Source organism: Narcine bancroftii, chromosome 7 (genome assembly GCF_036971445.1).
Source record: "Narcine bancroftii isolate sNarBan1 chromosome 7, sNarBan1.hap1, whole genome shotgun sequence".
NCBI classification, from domain to species: domain Eukaryota; kingdom Metazoa; phylum Chordata; class Chondrichthyes; order Torpediniformes; family Narcinidae; genus Narcine; species Narcine bancroftii.
Genome location: NC_091475.1, coordinates 12383330 through 12406226, shown reverse-complemented (window position 1 = coordinate 12406226; position 22897 = coordinate 12383330). Strand labels below are relative to the sequence as shown.

The window sequence follows — 22897 nt, the reverse complement described above, 5'->3', positions numbered from 1 at the left end:
GGCAGACATTTAAAATAATGTATGAACTGGGTCTTCTTTTCTTTGGCTTGGCTTCGCGGACGAAGATTTATGGAGGGGGTAAATGTCCATGTCAGCTGCAGGCTCGTTGGTGGCTGACAAGTCTGAAACGGGACAGGCAGACACGGTTGCAGCGGTTGCAGGGGAAAATTGGTTGGTTGGGGTTGGGTGTTGGGTTTTTCCTCCTTTGCCTTTTGTCAGTGAGGTGGGCTCTGCGGTCTTCTTCAAAGGAGGTTGCTGCCCGCCAAACTGTGAGGCGCCAAGATGCACGGTTTGAGGCGATATCAGCCCACTGGCGGTGGTCAATGTGGCAGGCACCAAGAGATTTCTTTAGGCAGTCCTTGTACCTTTTCTTTGGTGCACCTCTGTCACGGTGGCCAGTGGAGAGCTCGCCATATAACACGATCTTGGGAAGGCGATGGTCCTCCATTCTGGAGACGTAACCCACCCAGCGCAGTTGGATCTTCAGGAGCGTGGACTCGATGCTGTCGACCTCTGCCATCTCGAGTACTTCGACGTTAGGGATGAAAGCGCTCCAATGAATGTTGTGGATGGAGCGGAGACAACGCTGGTGGAAGCGTTCTTGGAGCCGTAGGTGATGCCGGTAGAGGACCCATGATTCGGAGCCGAACAGGAGTGTGGGTATGACAACGGCTCTGTATACGCTTATCTTTGTGAGGTTTTTCAGTTGGTTGTTTTTCCAGACTCTTTTGTGTAGTCTTCCAAAGGCACTATTTGCCTTGGCGAGTCTGTTGTCTATCTCGTTGTCGTAAAACACTCAAGTTTGCATTGTAGTTAAAAACACAAAAATGCTGGAAGAACTCAGCCGGTCTCACAGCATCAATGTAAGGGCCTGAGCCCTTCCTAAAGGTAAACTTGTCCCGGAACTTCGGTAATGTATGGACGCTGCGAGATCTGCCGAGATCCTCCAGCATTTCTGTGTTTTATTTCACAGTCCAACAGAATATGACAATTTATTGTTGTGACTTGGCTTTTTCTGGATTTGCAAGATCTGGGAAATTGGGAATAATGTATTTTTGGGGCTGGGAGTTGGGTTTGAAGGATCCCAAACTTGAGAGGAGCCCCTTTACCACTGGCATCTTGTTCCCAGAAATTAACGGGGAATTAACCGGTTAAGGGTCCAGTGGAAAAGGAAAACAATCAGTACGCCGGCGTCAAATCACACTGGGGATTGATAGCCTCTACCCCTAATCAAATCCTTTGCGCCAGCTGATACTGATGTACTGATTAAACCAGTTGAAATAGGACAACTTCCATCCATTCCATTGGAAGGTAGACACTACGATCCCCAGGGACAAGTTGTGTTCAGTGGAAAAGCAGTGTCCCAGTTAAAGGTGGCCCAGTGCAAACAGCACAGGTGGCTTCCTATCCTAGGACACTGCACGGCCAATTAACTAGGATGCCAGTGGAAAAAGGGCTAGAGATTCACTTATTGAAACCATTTTTTAAAAATATTTTAAAATGTGTGATTTATGTTTAATTGTCTGAATTCATTTATAGATCTCCTATAAATGAACAGCAAATTTAATTGGTGAGATACCCACAATCGGTCCACAAAAATTTACAAAATCTCAGACATTGCATTTCAAGGCAGAACTAGCTAAGGCTAGATGGGCAGTATTTAATTTTTTTTAATGTAGACATACGCCACGGTAAACTGGCCCTTTCATCCCTAAAGCCTGTGTCACCCAAATACCTCAATTAACCTACAGCCCCCGTACATTTTGTTGGACGACTGTATAGCTTTCGAACTTGACCTGAGGCAGTGATTTTCGCAATGTGCAGTTTGCCATTAATCTCAAAACTCTAACTCAATCTTTCCACAATTCTGCCCCACCCTTTCTGCTCATTTCTTTGTGCCTGGATTTCTTTATTGTTTCTCGTCCCATATTAAGATGTTTGCTTCTTGAGGGCAGTTAAATAAAGGTATTAGCCTTCTTGGTAGAAATATTTATTCCCAGGAATGTGATGGGGGATGAATGAGGATTTTTTTTTAAATGCTGAAGGCTGCTTCTCAATCCAGAAGAAAAGCAGGACTTGCCAAAGATTTCCAATTAAAACTGAGATTGCTAATTTAGAAGATACCGGTAATCTAAACGACAAGATTTTTTTTAAAGAGATCAGTTTTAATGATGTTTCTCTCTCAGGTGTAGCAGCATGGAAATAATTAATGTATTCTGAGCTGATTCAAGTAACTAATTCTATTTCTGTGCAAGAACAATTCTGCAAAAGTGCCTGTTTGGGCCCCTTGCTTCACGGAGTCTGCTGGCCATGAAGCTCCCATTTGCCCCGTCTTCACTCAACCCAATTTATTTTTAATTTTCTCCTTATTGTCAACAAGTGATTCTTCCCATTCAACCACACATTGGAAGCAATTTACGGAGTCCACGTATCAACATATCAATGTTTGGATGGTGGGAGGAAACTGGAGCACCTGGAGATAGGCTAGGCATTGCACACTTCACACAGACAGCATGGGAGGCCAGGGTGGCTGAGGCCTTTCCATAGTTAGCCCTCACATGGAGGCAACAAGCCGAATGAAAAGGCATCTCCGATGTTCCCTTTCAGCCTGGAGGTGGCTGGGGCATTGATGCGACATTCAGGAGGCGTTACTACTGGGTGCCATGACGCCATACAAACGCTCCGAGCAATGGCGGACTTCATTGCCCATAATCCCCCATGCAGATAGAACCCTTCTGTCAGCCAATGATTCCAGCTGCCTGGGGGATTATGGGTAATGAAGTCGGCCATTACTCAGCACGGTCCCGAAGCTCCAGGGTTGTTCAATGCGCAAGATGTGCCAACGTCAGCAACAATAAATTTAAACATTGTCGTGTGTCTGCTCATCGAAGCAGGCTGCCGAGAGGCCACGCACGACAGCACCGGTGTTTGGTCTGTGTCTGGCTGCCGGAGTTTGGTGGGGGGGGGTGTGGGAGTGCTGAGCAGGGCGGGGGGGGGGGCGGGAGTGCTGAGCAGGGCGGGGGGGGGCGGGAGTGCTGAGCAGGGCGGGGGGGGACGTTTGTTGAGTGGTGGGGAGGACTGTGGTTAGGGGGTTGCTGAGCGGGGCAGGGGGGGATTGTTGAGTGGTGGGGAGGACTGTGGTTAGGGGGTGGCTGAGCAGGGCGGGGGGGTTTGTTGGGTGGTGGGGAGGACTGTGGTTAGGGGGTGACTGAGCGGTTTGGGGGGGGTTTGTTGAGTGGTGGAGAGGACTGTGGTTAGGGGATTGCTGAGCGGGGCAGGGGGGTGTGTTGAGTGGTGGGGAGGACTGTGGTTAGTGGGTTGCTGAGCAGTTTGGGGGGGTTTGTTGAGTGGTGGGGAGGACTGTGGTTAGGGGGTTGCTGAGCAGGGCAGGGGGGTTTGTTGAGTGATGGGGAGGACTGTGGTTGGGGGTTGCTGAGCGGTTTAGGGGGGGATTGGGTCCTGAGCGGGACACCATTGCTGCCGGGCCTTCTATGCCCTGCAGCAGTTGGGTGGTGGATCCTGGGTCGCGGGCTGACGACGTCATCAGCCCGTCCCTTTAGAGCCACTCCAAATGGCTTCCCCGTTCATAGATCCCAAGTAGGGCCTCGTCTCGGCCCTGACACTGGGGCCAGGGAGGATCGCTCAAGGCGCGCCGAATGCAGACGCGCCACATTTATGGAGGTAAGTGGAGCGAGGTAGTTGCGGATAACATTTGTCTTTACACTTGCTCTTTTCTCCACCGTGGAAAGGCCTTGTGAGACAACAGCTCTATTAGCTGCACCATTGTCCCAAACTAGTTGATCAGTGCCTTTTTTTTGCTTGTGTGTATTCCCTGTCCCTCTTTCAGGCTCACAGTGATGTTATCTGGGTCTCATTATGATGATGCGGTTGGTGATCCCATAGTATTTATCATGCTGGCATTTTCTTGTGTGACTGTCTGATTGTTCTCCTGTGGAGTGTCTCAATAGGTTTTACTGCTTTAGATGCACAATAGGAATGGAAGTTGTCTGAAATGTATATTTTAACTAAAGCTGAATGAATTCTTGTGCTTAATTATGGACACATTGACACAAGAACAAGTCTGCAACAACATAATCTCAGATTCACAGGGGACAACACAGCGGGAAGCCAATTATAATGTGGTAGTACAATTTGTGCCTAATTCAACCAGACTCTTCAAACACCTCTCTGAATTGCCTGTTTAAAATTTCTAATCTGCAGTTCTGCGAATTTCTGTTTCTTTTGCATTATACAAAGCTTCTGTCCGATTTACAGATGTCATAAAATCTTGCCTTCGGGCTTCGAGTTTTAAATGAGCGCGTTACTGAATAAAAGCACGCTTTCAGTAAGCTTGCCTCACATGGCTCCTTGTGATTATAGTGGGTGTTTGCCATATGACTGGGATCTTCACCATGCACTTCTCGGAGCCTGTCCCCTTGTTTTGCCTCCTAACAAGTAGCATTAATAAATTTAAGGTGGAAAGTTCTGGCGAAGTAACTCCAGGTTCAAAGAGAATAGAGTGTTTTGCGTGCCAAGATTGATTTCCATCTTCTTTGTACGATGGCCATCATAGTTTCCCGAATCAGAGGTTTTCATTAGAAGGTCGGTACCCGATGAAAGAGTTCAGTATGTGGTCTCAGAAATCAATGACAAATAGCATTAATGTTTAATTGCTTTTTGTGAGCATTGTTGAACATCTCACTTTCCTTGCATCCTCTAGATGTCCCAAAACACTTTGCAACAAGGTACTACAGCAGTGTTTTCTTGGTTATCAATAAGCAATAGCTGTGGTTCCGCGTTGCTTGGAAGTGACTGAAAGCTACTGATGTTATATATGTGAAATAAAAGCTAAAATCCTTAAACAAAAATAAGGAATAGATGTGATGCAGCCAATGAGCACACTATCCACCTGTAGAAATTTGTCAGGGTTTTGGCATCTTGCCAAGCCTCTGTAAGCTCCTGAGAAAGTAGAGGCGCTGACGAGCTTTCTTCATGATGCCATCAGTATGTTTGGTCCAGGAAAGATGGTCTGAGATAGTGACTCCCAAGAATTTGCCCTCTCCACCTCTGATCCCCCAATGATCACTGGATTGTGAACCTCTGGCTTTCCTTTCCTGAAGTCAACAATCAGCTCCTTAGTTTTGGGGACATTGAGGGCAAGGTTGTTGTTGGTGCTCCATTCAACCAAGTTTTCAATCTCCATCCTGTGTTTTGTTTCATCCCCTTCCTTCATACAACCCACTACCGTAGGATCATCGGCAAAATGGTAGATGATGTTATTGTTGTACCAAGCCACGCAGGTTTGAGGACAAAGTTTGGATTGGGTCATCAGTAAGAGAGTGTTGACAGTTCAGAGGAGCTTGGCATTGAGTAAGTGCACTAGAAGAGTTGAGATGGTCAATATTATGTTCGTAGAATTTTCAAGGGAAAAAGCCAGAGGAATAGTCTTGGCGGATGGGAAAGAGTCATACAGATGGCAATGAGGAAAAAATGCTGGTCACTCCACAGCAGACTGTGGATCTCCATCCAGCTATGGATCACCAAGAAAACAGCCACTCGTACATACGGCAGCTCTTCATTGTCTACAGCGCATCTCAGACACCATTATTCCCTCAGTGCTGGTCAACAAACTCCAAACCCCGTGCCTCTGTTCCCGCCTGTACCCTCTGTCACACCAACAACCTTGCACTCAACATTACTAAACCAAGAAAATTATTTTGGACTTCCGGAGGAAGTCCTCATCGAAGGTTCAGCAGCAGAGCTGATCAAGAACTTCAAAGTCCTGGGTACCAACCTCTCCGAGGATCTGTCCTGGAGCCTCCATGTCAATGCAATCACAAAGAGCGCTCACCAGCATCTATACTTTATAAAGTATTTGAGGAGATTCAGTACATCACCGAAGACTCTCCAAAACTTCTACAGGTGTACTGTGGAGAGCATTCTGGCTGGCATGGAGGTGCCAATGGTCAGGACAGGAAAAACTCCAGCCTGTGACATAACAGGCACCGGTCTTCACTCCATTGAGGACATCTACACAAGATGGTGCCTTAAGAAAGCAGCCTTTATCCTTAAGGACCCCCACCACCCCAAGCCACGCCCTCTTCCACCATTGGGGGGGGGATAAAAGGTACAGGACCATAAAGGCGAGCACTCAGCAGCACAAGGACAGCTTCTTCCCCACTGCCATCAGATCCCTGAATGAACACTGAACCAAAGACACTGCTTTGCTTTGACTTTTTCTTGCACTTTTAAAAAATGTATTTTGTTCGGTGGTTTATATGAACGTTTGCACTGCAATGCTGCCACAAAACAGCAAATTTTGTGACATGTTCATGACAATAAATTCTGATTCTTATACTACTCCTAGTCTTCTTCCGAAGGTTGCAGGCTGCACCGAGCTGTTGACCTCTACCAGTGTCTTTGCCTCCTCTTTTCTCTCTTTTACTTCATGTTTGCCTCCTTCACTTGCAGATGAATATACTGGTTGATACCGGGAGCAGTAACTTTGCTGTGGCTGGGGCACCATCGAGAAATGTGGACACCTACTTCAACCCAGAACTGTGAGTGCACATGCGCTGGTGAGGGAGGGAGGGAGAAGGCCCGCCTGGTGGGGAGTTGGCAGGTGAGCACCTACATGCGAGGGAGAGGCACATCCTGAGCTGGCAAAATGATTGTTCCTGTTACGTGAAGTCGTTTGTCTTGTGTGAGAAGATTAACACAGGCTGGAGCAATGAATTAATTGTGGCTATGTTTATCAATATTAATGTGGAGTTATGTAACAGAAATTAACACATTGGTATGGAGTGAGAGTGTGTGCAATGATATGGAGCTTTTATGTCCAGAAAATGTCCCACCACTCTATTGAGAGGGTAAATATGCTTGGTGATTTGTGTGCTGTATGTCTCACAAGCAGCTTACGATTAACAATTAATTAGTTGGGTTTGGACAGTGAACTCCAGTGTGGAACACTGGGAAGGATCCATGCTTTTCTGTGGCTTTTCTCCCACCCCACCTCCTGAAAATGCTTAAACCATACCAACACTTTTTCTTCCTCCTCTTTATGGGATTGCAGTACAACTCCGATTATCCAAAATGGTCGGGACCGGGCCCATTTTGGATAAATTTTTTTGGAGAACTGGTCATTTTTTTTTAAGAAAAACAGCCCAGTAGCAACCGCAAATCACTTGTCACTGAGCTTCCAACAGCAGCAAATCTACAAGGGAAGGTGTTTTAAACACTAAAAACATGTTTAATTCTCACCAAAAACAAAATGCTGACCGCCGCCGATCACCAATACCTCCCCACTGAGTCACCGCTGCCCCCAGGAGCCCGACGTCCCTGAGACACCTTTGGATAAATGAGGATTTTAGATTTATTTCTGATAATTGATTTCTTGGACAATTGAGGATGATTGGAATTGTACGTATTTGATTCTTCATTTGGAAGTTGGTACTTTCAACAGGGCTGCTCTCCATCAGTGCACTCAGATGATGTGTTCAAGATACTGGTGCTGTTTTTTTTAAAAAAAAGGAAAATCTGTTTATTCAGTGGTGGCCTTTGAAGTGTTAAAAAAGCCTGTGTAACAGAGGAGAGCATGTTCAAGAAACAGAGTCGATCTACCTATTCCAGTGGTCCTCAACCTTTTTTCTTTCCACTCACATGCCACCTTAATAAATCCCTTGCTAACCACAGAGCACTTTTGGCATCTAGCTGCTCGGTGGTTAGTAAGGGATCACTTAAGGTGGCATGTGAGTGGAAAGGAAAAAGGTTGGGAACCACCAACTGATTCCATCTGTTTATTATACCAGTTGGGTCCAAATGATCGATTACCACTCTCTGTGTTTGAGGATTAAAACTACTGGTTAGGTTCATTCTGACCGTGTTGTTTCAATCCATGTTGGACTGTTGCAGGAATGTAATATTTGGGTGAGTCTTGTTTTTCCCCTAATTAACCAAATACTACAGTAAATGTGGAGAAACATTAATAGAGTGAGATGGGAATTGCAACAATGCACACGTGATCCTTATCCCTTGCCAATTTTTGTGGTGCCATGTGTTTGTATAAATTGAGTATTTGTATAAACAGTAGGGGTTACTGTTATAAGTTGAAATACTGCTGTGCATTTGTTGGATTTCAATTATGGATATCCACTTAATATGTTCTGGCTCATTGGAAGGCAGCTATGACTATTTGATTCCTTTTATTTTTCTGGATGGTTAGATAATTCCCCCAACCAGCCTTGTGTTTTAGATTAACTAAATATTTCAGTGAATTCAGGAATGAGCCAATATTAAAATGGAAGTCACAAAGTTCAACTGGGTGGAATCTGCTACAGTTCTAAAAATTCTCCAAAATGTTTAATATGTGAACCAACGGTTTCTCGAGATTATTTTGTCAAGAATATTGAACCACTGCATGGAGAAAGGGGATAGAATCTCCAGATAATTATTTCCTGGACCTTCAAAGGATTAGCTGTTTTGAATCAAAGAGCTTCAGCCCCACTGTGCTGGGCCTATGCATGAGGGATTGATGGATTAATTAATACTCCAGGCAATTGCTCCCATCTATCAGAAATATAAGAATTCCCAATGGCTCGTAAGTATTCTATGTGGGATTATTTTGCTGAATGCTTTTACATTCTTTTTCAGAAGTTGTGTATTTCTATTGCTTTAAAAAAAATCTTTTATTACACTGAGTTAGGGAGGGAATTGATGTGGAGTCAGTGGTTCTATTAGTCAAATTCTTTGAGTGTTATGTGGGACATATATTGGATAACATGCATATATAAACTCGATTATTGAATTTGTTGACTAACTGTGAACATGAAACCAGACTGCAGGCAAAATAAATCTGAAGCTATTTTCTGACAGACCAGATTGTCCTTCAAGTCACTAGATGTAAGCCAGTGGGCTGATGAAAGGAAGAAGGTAATGTAGCACTCGTTCGGAGTGAGCTAGGGCTGAGGGAGTAGCACACCTGCACTCTAAGTCAGAGGATTGGTGGTTTAGGCTTGTCCACGTGACCTTGCGGACTTCACAGTGCACCATGTACTAGATGGACTGAGAGGATTCCTTCCTTGCCACAACAATTCTCTGCTTCTCAATTCTTCTGAGCCTTCTCTCCCACAAGAAATTCATAGATAATGAAGTACATGGGAATGTACTTTGTGTACACCAAGACCCATGGACCACTGCCTGTGCTAATAGAGTTTTGATGTGATATTGGCAGCCTAACCTGCTACAGTGAAACCCTGTTATAACACAATCATTTGGGTCCGAAAAATGTCATCGCAACAAAAGCAGTCATGCTAAATCGAGGTTACTTACATAATATACGGTGTTCAACCTGCCTCCTCTCCATTTCAGCCAAATCCCTGTCCACAACCTGGCCATGCTCTGGCTGCATTACCTAGAGAAGCAGAACCTTCAGCAAGCTGAGGGAGCTGGCCATTCACTGGCCGAGGGCCAGATGGTGTTCTTCAGGTGCCAGGCAGACAGTGCAGGCTGATCAATAGGTCCAATCACTCATCATTTTGTTTCTGAATTCACATTAAATCGGGGCGTGTAAAATTGGGGGCTTCACTGTATTTTTTCCCCAAGGGATGGCATTGCATTTCTACATACCCCTTTGAAAGGGACAGGGTTTAAAGACTTCTGTTGTCAGATTTGCTGCTTCTAATCTTTAAAAAAAAGATGCACAGTCTCTCAAGCATCCCTCTGGCTTTCATCTATCTGTTGTATGTTACCAGTGATCCTGCACTGGTATTAAATGATGGCATGGCTAATTGTAACCTCATTTCAATTCACCTCCCACTTTAAGATTCTGTATACCTCAGCTTTGAAGATGTTCAAAGGCTCTGCTTCACAAAAGTCTTGAATTGTCTGGAAGTCCATTGCCCTTATCGGGAGAGAATTGAAGGTTTTTACCACTGTTAAATTGGAGAAAATGATTGGTATTACTTTTTTTCAAGCAGTGAGCAGTTGAAACTTGTCGGTCGATGCAAGTTAATTCTGTGGTGTGGTTCTTTCCTTTCTCTTTCAAGAAGCATCGGATGAACTGGACCAGGTGGCCTTAAATACTTAGCTGGATGCCATAAAACCCTCTTAGCTTTACTGAAGGAAGAATTGAGCATTAGGGGCAAATATTATATCAACATTTTGCACTAGAGAAACATGACAGTTGATCTAAGTTAGAACTGATTGTGTTCTCGCCTTGTAACAACATCAGACCATTCCCTCATCACTCCTGGACATCCATATTAATGGGATGGAGGTGCAGAGGGTTAGTACCTTTGCGTTCCTGGGAGTCCATATATCTCCAGGAGCCAGTGCATCTAGGCAACCACAAAAAAAGCATGCAAATGCCTGTACTTTCTCAGGAATCTGAGGAGATTTGGCATATTGTGAGATACTCAAAGTTCTACAGGTGCTTACGGGTGGGAATTCTGAAACAAATTAAGAGAAATTCTCAATTTAAGTGGCCACTCGATGGGATTAAATATTTAGGTATCAAGGTAGATGACAACCTGCAGAAAATTGAGGATGATCTTAATAAATGGATGACCCTCCCAATAATTTTGGAAGGGTCAACTGTATTAAAATGAATGTGCTGCCTAGAGTACAATCTTTTTTTCAAAGTTTGCCTGTTCTGATATCTCAGAGATTCTTTCAAAACCTTAATAAATGGATCAGAACGAATACTGACTGGTGGCACCGCGGCCTGGTTTGGGAATTCAAGAGCCCAGGAATACAGAAGACTGCAGAAAGTAGCAGACATAACCAAGTCCATCACAGGCTCTGACTCCCGTCCATTGAAGACATCCATTGAGGCTTTCTTCAACATCAGAAAGTAGCAGACATAACCAGGTCCATCACAGGCTTTGATTCCCGTCCATTGAAGACATCCATATGAGGCGATTCTTCAACATCGGAAAAGACCCCCCACCCCCATCACCCTGGTCACGACCACTTTCTGTAGATGCCTTTGGCAAGAAATCCACTAGTCTCGGTTTGAGAGAAGTTTCTTTCCAACAGCTGTCAAGCTCTGAAGCCTTCCAGTATGACACTAATCATAAATTATTCTGACACAACAAAAAAAGGTCTGTCTGCACTACTATAAATATATAAATGTGAATGTTTCTTGTCTATCTCTTTTTTTTAATTAATGCATACTATTATAGTCTTTGCAAACCTATTTTGCCCAATCTTTGTCTGCTGTAAAGGAACACAGGGGTGTCATGAGCATGGCCCGGCACCCCAACAATAAAAGCAAGGGAGGCAAATGAGAGTCCTTCCAGAGTGTCCATAGACGCACCTGCAGCTGCACAGCCTCCTGTCCTTCCAAAATGCAGCATTAAACTCCATCTACCATTTTTCCAGCTGGTCCAGATCCCTCTGCAAGCTTCGAAAACCTTCTTCGGTGTCCACAACCCCTCCAATCTTAGTGTCATCTGCAAATTTGCCGATCCCATTATCATCCAGATCATTGATAGAGACGACAAACGACAGTGGTCCCAACACCTATCCCTGAGGCGCACCACTAGTCACAGGCCTCCAGTCTGAGAAGCAATCATCCACCACTACTCTCTGGCTTCTCCCGCCCAGTGTCTGAACCTCCCATGTGGGACCTTGTCAAAGGCCTCACTAAAGACCATGTTGCCAACATCTACAGCCTTTCCTTCATCAACTTTCCTGGCAACCTTCTAGAAAAATTCTATAAGATTCGTTAAACACGGCCTACCATGCACAAAATCATGTTGACCCTCCCTCTAATCAGTCCCTGACTATCCAAATAATTCCACCTCCAATCGCTTAGAAGACCTTCCAGTAACTTACCTTCTACTGACATCAGGCTCATCGGCCTATCATTTCCAGGGTTACTTTTGGTGCCTTTTTTATAAATAAAAGAACAATGTGAGCTACCCTTCAATCCTCCAGCACCTCACCTGTGGCCAAGGATTTACTGCTCATACCAATGATGTTTGCAGTACTTCAGAGTTGCAAAAGGCAATAATTGGTTCTTTTGTAACAAAGTGACATTAGGATACCTTCTGGGGGCTTGGGAAATTGTAACATTCATCCTGAGATCTCTTCAATGACTCCCTTACCTCATGCCCCCACCTACCCAACTTAAGGATGCATGCTGAAAGAGCAATCCCACATGGTATAAATTGGTTGGGGGGGAGGGTTTTCTGTCATATTTTGATCACTATGTCAAAGCAACCTTCTCTATTGAGCTGGTGATAAGACAGCTCCTACAGTTGTGGATTAAAATCGGGTGCCCCAACATTATTACCCAGTCTCCCTAAAGTGGATCCTCGATGGACTTGAAAGCAGGTGGAAATATAAAATGCTGCAGCAGGAAAGGTGTGTCCTTGTTAAATATTTAAGATCCTTCGTCTAGTTAGTTGTTCTAATTTGGTTTTATATGTTGCCTCTGTTTCAAAATATAGATATATATTTTTGGGAGGTGAATTGGGGCAGGTTTTAGTGTAGGTCACATACAAACACTTTAAAACTTGTTTAAAATACTGGAGCTCTGCCCCATGCTAGATGTGTTGGGGGCCAACGTTCTTTGCAGAAGCTTTGGAGAGTGCCCAAGAGACTTCACTAATGGATTGTTGTTTACAAAAAGGCAACGGTGAAAGAGATTGTCGGAGACGCAGATTGTCTGCAGTGGAACTTGCTGTTCTAAGAGGGTCATGTGGTTTTTGCAAGCAGAGAGAGTAAAACAGGCTTTCTGTGTGTGTGTGTGTGTGTGTGTGAGAGAGACAGCGATCAGTTTTACAGTCAGGAACTGGAACAGGACAATCTGGCAAGCTTGTGGAAAACCCCATTTGGAAGACAGGTTATGAGTGCTTAGTTCAGCCTGGTCAAAGCCCTCATGGAAGAGGAGAGGACTAGCTGTCTAATGTTTCACTTGCAATAAGAGAAACAAAAAGACACTCTGTGGTGACCTGAAAGAAAGAGGTCATCATCTGGAGAACTTTGAGGGGGCAAGTTTCTTTGGCAAGACACTGAAGTGGCTGATGGAAGTAAAGGTACAACAAATCTCTCTCTGAAAACTGACAAGAAAGTTCCTGAGTGGAAACCATTTACCTTTCAAGCACCCAAGCCTTGTGAACTTTTTAAATGTTAAATTTTGTGCACAGAATAAGAATTGCCTGCAACCAGTGAACTTGGAGGCATGAGAAGTGAGATTGGACTGTGAATCAAAAAACCTTTCTGAACTTACACACACATTACATACATGTGTGCTTAGATTTAGAAGGGGGTTAAGTTAGGTTGGTTAAGTTCATAGTGATAAGTTAAAGTGTGATTCTGTTTTCATGTTTAAAGATCATTAAAAGCAACTTTTGTTTCAGTAACCATTTGTCTTGGTGAATAGCTATTGCTGCTGGGTTTTGGGGTCCTCTGGGCTTGTTACACCTACCATTATGAAGAAACTCATTGTATGACTATAATGCAGGACTAAATAGGAAAATAGCTGCTAGTTTCTAAGGACACCTGTCAGCCTCTAGGTGAGGTTGCCAACTGCAAACTGAGTGTTTCCACTCCTTGCAGAACTAACAATGTTCCCCTCTGACATTCTCTGGTAATATTTCTTTGGCTTGGCTTCGCAGACGAAGATTTATGGAGGGGGTAAATGTCCACGTCAGCTGCAGGCTCGTTTCTGGCTGACAAATCCGATGCGGGACAGGCAGACACAGTTGCAGTGGTTGCAAGGGAAAATTGGTGGGTTGGGGTTGGGTGTTGGGTTTTTCCTCCTTTGTCTTTTGTCAGTGAGGTGGGCTCTGCGGTCTTCTTCAAAGGCGGTTGCTGCCCGCCGAACTGTGAGGCGCCAAGATGCACGGTTTGAGGCGATATCTGCCCGCTGGCAGTGGTCAATTGGACAGGCACCAAGAGATTTCTTTAGGCAGTCCTTGTACCTCTTCTTTGGTGAACCTCTGACACGATGGCCAGTGGAGAACTCGCCCTATAACACGATCTTGGGAAGGTGATGGTCCTCCATTCTGGAGACGTGACCTACCCAGCGCAGTTGGATCTTCAACAGCGTGGATTCGATGCTGTCAGCCTCTGCCATCTCGAGTACTTCGATGTTAGGGATGAAGTCGCTCCAATGAATGTTGAGGATGGAGCGGAGACAACGCTGGTGGAAGCGTTCTAGGAGCCGTAGGTGATGCCGGTAGAGGACTCGTGATTCGGAGCTGAACAGGAGTGTGGGTATGACAACGGCTCTGTACACGCTTATATTTGTGTATTTACAGGAAGTACAAATGCTACTTGAATGTGGTCAAGTTTGCTTTCATGTGGAAGGAACTAATGAGGAAGTCTGCTTCAAATTGAGAGAACTTATCTCATTTTATAATCATTGGGGCAAATGTCATGTGGAACTTCAAGTACAAATAAAGTGTTAGAATTATTGTTTAGTTGCAAGCCATTGATTATCCCTTTAGTTAAGCTCCCAAGTGGTTTACAACTTCAAATCTACGTAACCCGTCTTCTGGCAAGGTGAATGCAAATTTTATACTTGCTACCTTTACCTTTGAAAAGGAGTTTCTGTTTGGTGTGTACAAGTCCTGTTGAACATAGAAATATTCCTTGCCTGCTTATTCAAATGGCTCAAATGGCTCAAAGCTGTACCGCATTACAGCTAGTTATGGGCTAGCCACTGATCCCTAAACTTGTTCTTCCAAAGTGGAGGGTGAATGAGGAAAAATTAGATGCTGTTGGAAAAAACTGAGCAACAATGAGTGCTGTGGTCAGGAAGAAGGGAGTGCAGGCACTGGTGTGCCTTTTTCGTGGTTGCCTCGATGTTGCCGGTCCTCTGATGCCTGGTCTCCCAGAAACTTGAAGGTACTAACCCTCTCCAGCTCTGTCCCATCAATGTAGACAAATGTGTATAGTGCAAGACTAATAATGACATGAAAGTAATCGGATAAGACTTGACAGAAACGAGAGGAGGCTCCGCAGAGTGTAAATGCTAGTGCAGATCAGTTGATTTTATTTCCTTGATGCCTTAAATTGTGTCTAAATCAAAATGTGGCAAGCTTTTGTTTAAGGCCCGAGGTATTGTCACCAGGACGTTGCCATTTCGCAGGATTATTCTTTGTTCAAACCTTGTGAAATCTGGATCTCATGGGCATCAAAGGGATGAGTGCATCATGTATCCTGTGTACAGAATACACTCCGGCAACACAATGGCCTCTCCCAGTCTTTACCACCCTAGAGTAAACAGATGGAACAGCATTAGCTTCACATCATGAGGCATCCCAACTTGGAAGCCTTTTAGTTAAAATTTAACACAAGTGGTGGACAAAACTATCAAGGTGTCCCATTTGTTGTCCCTTAACCGAAGAGTTCTGTTGGGCCACTTCAAGGGTCCGTTAAGAATCGTACTGCTATGTCTGGGGCCGCACATGGGTCTGGGCTTCATTATTGGGTTGAGTTCCCGGAAAGTCCAAACATCAAGGAACAGCTTCACCACCACAGATTGCAGAGGTGTGAAAGGGAACAACTCACCACTGCTGTCTTGCCACATGGGGTATGGTCTCTTCCAGCACAGAACCTTTTCCATTAGCCAGGAATGCAACAAAAAAAATGACCAACCTCTCTTTTAAACACCTCCACACCCTCTCCAAACCAGCTCCCCCCCCCAAGCTTGAAATCCTTACATGATTTATTATTTTTGGATGATGCTTTAATTATACTGTATATTACAGTCCTGCAGCGTTTTAAAATTAAAGCTGTACATTAGCCAAAAATAAATTAAACCAGTGGGCCCAAGGAGATAGGAATTTCCACAGAGCAGTCAAAATCAAAAGATTGATGGGGATTCATTTGCCCGGTACAAAGTCGTATGGGGCCTGCTGGTAAATGCAGTGAATGCAATGTCGAGATCACTGTATGGTGCAGGCTTTAATGAGGACATTCCGTAGCAGGTATCTGTTCTGGAAATATAGTCTATGTTTTTAGCAAGTTGGAATTAAAGATGCATAGAATATTAAAGCATTGTACAGGCCCTTTGGCCCACAAAGTTGTGCCAACCTATATAGACCTACCCCAAAAAACAACACCCTCACCACCTCAAAACCTTCTATTTTTCTTTCATTTGGGTGACTTTTTTAAAAAGCTCCTATTGTTCCAGCCTCCACCACACTTCTGCTATGCATTGCAGGCACCCAATACCCTTTGTATTTTTTTTAAATAACTTTCCTCCCTTCACTTTATACAGATCTCCGCTGGCATTTGCTCCTTCTACCCTTGGGGAAATGGTGTGGCTGTCTACTTTATTGATGCCTCTCTGAATCTTGTAGACCTCTCATCCTTCTTCGCTCCAAAAGGAAAAGCCCAGCTCTGTTAACCTTGCCTCATAAAGACCCTCCAAGCAAACCGCCTGGTAAATCTCCTCTGCACCCTCTTGATACCTTTCACATCCTTCCGATAACGAGGTGACCAGAACTGAACACGTTATCCCCAAGTCTGGTCTCTCTAGTGTTTTATAGAGCTGCATTGTAAATCTCAACAGCTCCCAAACGTACACTGAGGATCCTCAGCAGAAGTTCTATTGGTTCACATTCCGGCCCTTTTGTGAATTACGGAAATTTGGACATTACCAACAAGCAAACACCAGAGGACATCTGTATAAAGTGAAGGGAGGAAAGTTTTGGGAAGACATCAGGAGCAAGTTATTTTGCTTAGATCAGTATTTGAGAGTGTTGAAGACTTTCAAGTTACACACAATGACTCAAAACATTTTTTCCAGAGCAGGGGAAAAATAATGTCTTTCTTTGCTCTGAAGTGGGTTGACAATTTGTGCAGGACTTTGTGCATTTAACATAGTTGGTGGGACAGCTGCACAATGCGTTTAGAAATTCTATTCATTCTTTCAAATGCGCGCTGCGTACTACCAGTGCTTGGCATCCGGCCTGACAAAAGTTAACAAGTTTAGGCTTTTCCTTATTGAATGAGCCAGCATGGAATCCATTTTACTTCCTGTCCTCTTCTTCATTTTACCATCCTCCCGCACCGATTCTGCTACCGCGCACCAGCACAGAACTTGATTACCACGGCCAGTTAACTACCAACATTCCAGGTCTTCAGAATGTGAAAGGCTACTGAGGCATTTGGGGACTGGGGTGGAATGTCGGGAAAGCAGCCTATGGGGTCGGAGGGAGAATGTGAAAATTACGCACAGGAAATTAACCTTGAGCCCCAGGTCACTGGAGCCGTGAGGCAGCAGCACTGGCTGCGATATACCTCCTTTCATTATGCTTCAGCTGTTGTGGTTTTTGTACGTTCTCCCTACTATAGCTGTGTGCTTTTCCTCCGACCCTTCAAAACATACAGGGGTTGTAGGTAAATTGGAGTGTTAGGGCAGCATGGGCTCATGGGGCAGAAAAGGCCTGTTACCAGGCTGTATGCCTAAATTAAAATTAAATAAATATTTTGAAGCTTGTTCCAAATTGCTTCTAAGTTTTCATTGAAGTTCATTCTCTGTTCTTTATGCTTTCCAAACAGCTCCCAACATCTTGCAAGATTCCTCTGATTTCCTCAAATAACTAATTGGTTATTCAAATCGATTGTGCTTTCATGTTCACTTGCATCTTTTAGCATCTCCCTCAGCAGAGACTAAGAAGTCAATAGCTAGGAACGTGGAGAATTGAGAAGGGATGTATCAAAACACTGTATCTGTTCCATTTATAATGATTGCAAAGCTAAATAACCAAATTGGAGATGTTAAGAGAACACATTTTATTGAAAACAGTAAATTCTGAAGTTAAAAATGCTGTTGTGGATACAATAGTGTATCAACCTATACCATGTGGTAAATTCAGTTCTTCCAAGGTAGGCTTGCACTGTATCCTTGACAGCACTGGTCACACTTCTATCAACAGACCAACACTGGCTGTTGAAATCCGGGCTTCCATCTAATTACAGTACAGAAAGGTTGCCACCCACACTCTGAGCAATGCTCACCTTGTGGATGAGGGGCCTAAACTAGTCCTACCAGTACTTCAGTAAGGTATAGCAGCATTGAATATAAATGATCAGATTAGCAATCCAGCCGATGAGTCAGAAACTCGGGTTCAACTCCCCAGAAAAGCTGCTGGGGAATTCGTATCTGATTAATTAATCATCTGTGTGAATGCTCATTTATCGATGAGCTGTTTCAGGAAGGAGCTCTGCGATCCTACAGGCTATTCAGCTGAAGGATCTTCAGGGACATGCTCTGTGAAATGCTTCATTTTAAAGTATACATTGTCAGTATTCTAAAGAAAAGCAGGGGAATTTGTGGGGAGAGGGAAAAATAGAATTGGTGCATTTGTGTTTCGTGGTATGCAAAGACTCAAAGGGCTGAAGCCTGTACCTGAGCTGTATAATTCTGAATGATCTCGGGGTCCTTTCATTTGTTTATTGCTCATTCAAAATCAGTTATTGTTCTTTCTGTGTCCTTGATGCAATTACGTTGGCTGCTGTGTTTCCTGTGACTACTTGACAAAAGTACTCTTGCCTGTTAAAGCACTTTGAGTTGTGACGTGCACAAGGGCACAAACGGACAAGAGCAAGTAGAGGCCACCTTGCCCCTCAAGCCTGCTCTCCATTCAGTATGAACATGGCTGATCTGCCTGAGGCCTCATTTCCTTAGGCCATTTCCCATAGCCTATCGGCTGCCACTTTAAATCTGGCGTTTGCCAACCTGTGAAGCAGAGCATTCCAGACATTCACTGTTCTCCATAGGAAGATTTTTTTGTCCCTTGGTTTTAAATTCCCATTGGAGACGTTGCCACATGTGAAACCATTTCAACATCTACCCCATCAAGCTCCTCAATGACAAACACAATCAGGGATTCATTTAAGGACTCTGACTTGTGCATTTTATTGATCATCTTTTCTCTCTGAATTGCACAGTCAGTTTGTTTACATTTGTTACCTGTTTACAGTTCTCTTATTTGTTTACATGTTTACGCTGTGTACAGTTTATTCTACTGCACCCACAGCAAAAAGGAATCTTAGTTGTATGTGATGTCATGAGTGTACTGACATTGCATCTGAATTCTGATGGCATTGAAGGTATTTTTTTTTCGCTCATGCATTGCTACTAATCATTTTCATTTGCAATTCAGTAAGCTTGAGCCTTGTCTTTCCTTGCTTTTTGGCTGTCTGCCAGACTCATTGGGAGGTCTATTATCTGGTAATTATTAAGTAAGCCTGAAAAACTATTGCTTGCTGGGGCGTAAAATACTAAAAATCTGTCGTAATCGAGAGTCTGCACAGTAAAGTAATGGTTGTGCGGTAACTCGGTGGAAGAGGTCACTTTGTAAAATTGACTCTGTAAGAACTCTTGTTGACCTCTTCAGAATTCCCAACTACACGCACTTTCTGCAGTATCACCCGGTGTGCACACGTGTCTCAAGGGACGCGTGCAGTGGCCTCCAGTCCTCTCTGTAGTTCCTCGAGCCCGTACGTGGTCAGCGTCTCCATGCCAAATCCTGAAGAGTTCCACATTAAGGAATAGAACATTAGCTGAAAGGCCCAATGGTCTAAGGGGAGTTATGCTCACATTCCAATTTTAATTTACTGCGACCAATCTGCTGTTGAATGTGACCCATCCCTCGCTAGAACGTTGTTGTTAAAGTTCAGTGATAGATTCTTTTGGAGCAACTGGAGTACGTAGAAGATTGAAGAGAAGCCAACCGGGACAATGCTACTTTTCCAGTACGTCTCTTTACTGTGTTTTACGGCTTTTGTTCCTTGATCTGTTTGGACACAACTCATAGTCATTGTGGAGATGTGCTGAACGAGAATTTTTTCTTTTCCGTGCCATGGCTTTTATTGCGTTCTGCGTCTTTGATTTTCAAGATTTTATTAGTGTGTTTTAAGATAGACCACCGTCGGTTCCTGTAACAGGGTGTTTAAAGCCTCCACAAAGTCGACGAATGTCGGACTGGGTTTATGGACCCTGTAGGGATGCACTGAAACTTTGATGATAACTAACTGGACATGCGCGAGATTGTGTTGGAGCTGGTGGGAAGATGGCAGTGGTGTTGAGACTTTTCTGTCAAGGTTCAGATTTTAGACTTGGCATATAAGACTATCTGATTTTAAGGTGATTTTTTTAAATTTCGAGTATTATTGGTTTATTTGAGGGATTCTAAAGCCGTCTTTTTTTTCCTCTTTGCTCAGATCAACCACCTACAAACCTCTTAACTTGGAAGTCTCCGTCAGGTATACCCAGGGAAGCTGGGTGGGTAAACTTGGCATGGATTACATTGCCATCCCAAAAGGTTTCAATGCCACCGTTCCCATCAATATTGCCACTATTCTTCAATCAGAGGACTTCTTCTTGCCTGGAATTAAATGGCAGGGTATCCTGGGTATGGCCTACAAAAAGTTAGCTAAAGTAAGTTGGAGTTATTTTAATTCAGAAAAAATATTTCCATTATCATTCAATTGTCCAACCTGAAGATACTTGAAGGGCCAACATGGCCTGTTTCCGTGCTGTAAATGGTTATATGGTTATATCCAAATCTGTATTACTAGAAAGAAAACCATTGCTAAAAATCTCAGCAGCTAAAATTCTGCTTTGAACTGGGCTCCTTTCAATTTCCACCTTATTTGTTCTTTTTGCAGCCATCCAGTTCCGTGGAGCCTTTCTTTGACTCTGTCGTGAAACACATGGGGATTCCTGATGTATTCTCACTGCAAATGTGTGGTGCAGGCTTGTCACTAAGAGCTGAAGAGCAGTCCAGCCCAGTGGAAGGGAGTTTGGTGAGTGTGGAGAACTATTATGCTACGGCTCGCATGCATGACCTTGACCATGCTACAAGCATTGGAAGTTCTTTGACTGTTGCAGTGTTATTCCAATTACAGTAAAACCCCTGGAATGCAGCACCTATGGGGATTGATAGATGCCAATTTTCTGGTTGTTTGAGACTTGCTCTTACAATGTCTACACCTACACAAAGAATAAACTGTTTACAAGACAAAGATACTCTACTGTGCTTGCACGGAACAAACTTCACTTGCATAAAAGCATTTTATTTCATTTTCAGTCAATTCTTTGAAACCATTTAACCATCACTGCATCTGCCCTTCATGGAGCTGCTCGAAAGATGAACAATAACCTTAGATAATTAAACCCACCCTCCCCCAAGTTTAAAGATGAAGCCTCTGATCTGGGTGACACTGGCTAAGCAGAGATAACAAGTCATCCCAACGGTGAGCAGCATCGACCAGTTCTTCATCCTGGGCGATGCCATTGTTGTTTCGCACAAGTTTATTCAAACAGCTGAAATGAGCCAAGAGACTCCACTGGCTGAATATTTGCTCCCATCTTCACCAAAGTTCTATGCATTACTTCAGAGAATATTTACTTCTGTAGTTTTAAACTTGCATAATGTTCACCTATTATTTTATTATTAATTTTAATGTTTTAAAATTGGCCTTCCTCAATTTTTTTTTTCTTTGCTGGTTGCTTGAGTCTGCCGGTAGCTTGAATTCTGGGTGCCAGGGGTTTTGCTGTATATTACACAGTGCCAATGACAAAAGATCTGACTGAACATTGAGGAATCTGTGAGGTAGAAGTAAGAACAAACCTTTAACCCAATAAAAATAAACCGGGCAAGCTAAACAGCTATCCAGAGGTTTTCATCTGGTCACGATGGAGTTCAAATCACCACTGAATTTAAATTTGTAATTGAATACACATGGTATAAAAAGACCATGGAATTCACTGCTCTAAATGGTCTTCAGGCGAGGATACCTGCCATCCTCTTCTGGCCTATTGTGAGCAACTCCATGTTTCGACACCGAAGGGTGCCACTCATCCCATTAGTCGTCTATATACAAAGGGGCCATGAGTCAGCATACAGTAGGGAGATTTAAAATGTGCCTGAATGGTGTACTAACAACAACCTCTCGTTCAACGTCACCAAAGCCAAGGAGCTAATTGTAAACTTCAGGAGGGAAGTTCAGTGATCATGGGGGAATCGGAGGTGAAGAGGAAACCAGGGCACCTGGGGTACAAGGAGAACTTGCAAACGGGCAGCATCAGAGGTCAGAATCGAAGCAGAAGTTGAGAGGCAGCTAACACTGTAACCCCAGACCACTATTGTGGTTGACTTTTAACAACCCCGCAAGATGGCTTGGAAAACCAACTGTTCTCTGCTATACCTGGGTGAGAATGTAAACCTAGACTGAATTTTTGTGGCAATCTTGTGACTGAACTTTTTCTTTTTCTTATTCATTCTCAAGAAAGTTGGGCCTTGGAAACAAGGCCCAGTCTTTATTGTTTTTCACTAAATGCTGCCACAAAGATCAGGGTTTATGAGTTCCTTTGAAGAAGACCGCAGAGCCCACCTCACTGACAAAAGACAAAGGAGGAAAAACCCAACACCCAACCCCAACCAACCAATTTTCCCCTGCAACCGTGTCTGCCTGACCCGCATCGGACTTGTCAGCCACAAACGAGCCTGCAGCTGACGTGGACATTTACCCCTCCATAAATCTTCGTCCGCGAAGCCAAGCCAAAGAAAGAAGAAGTTTGTTATACAGCAGTGTTGCTAGGAGAGGACTGCAGAATATGACCAATTATTTCCAAGTTGGGGTGAAACATAGAGTCATAAGGTACAGAACCATGCCCTTTGGGTCACCACATCTATTTGCTGACCTACACCAATCCCATTAGCCCACATTGTGACTGTACTTCCATGCTTGGCCAATTTGTCTAAATGCCTCCAAACATCTGATTCCACAACAGCTCCTGGCACTCTGTTTCAGATAACTACTCTATCTCTCTCTTTGGCTTGGCTTCGCGGACGAAGATTTATGAAGGGGTAATGTCCACGTCAGCTGCAGGCTCGTTTGTGGCTGACAGGTCCGATGCGGAACAGGC

At 44.0% G+C, this 22897-nt stretch overlaps 1 protein-coding gene across 1 annotated transcript in view; it reads left to right on the top strand.

Moving 5' to 3' along the window:
- bace2 (beta-secretase 2) overlaps window positions 1–22897 on the top strand; it is a 45490-nt gene that overhangs the window by 3682 nt on the left and 18911 nt on the right. Inside the window, exons 2-4 of the mRNA XM_069888855.1 lie at window positions 6472–6560; window positions 20188–20404; window positions 20635–20772. Coding sequence (XP_069744956.1) covers window positions 6472–6560; window positions 20188–20404; window positions 20635–20772 — 444 coding nt within the window. The remainder of the gene's footprint in view (window positions 1–6471; window positions 6561–20187; window positions 20405–20634; window positions 20773–22897) is intronic.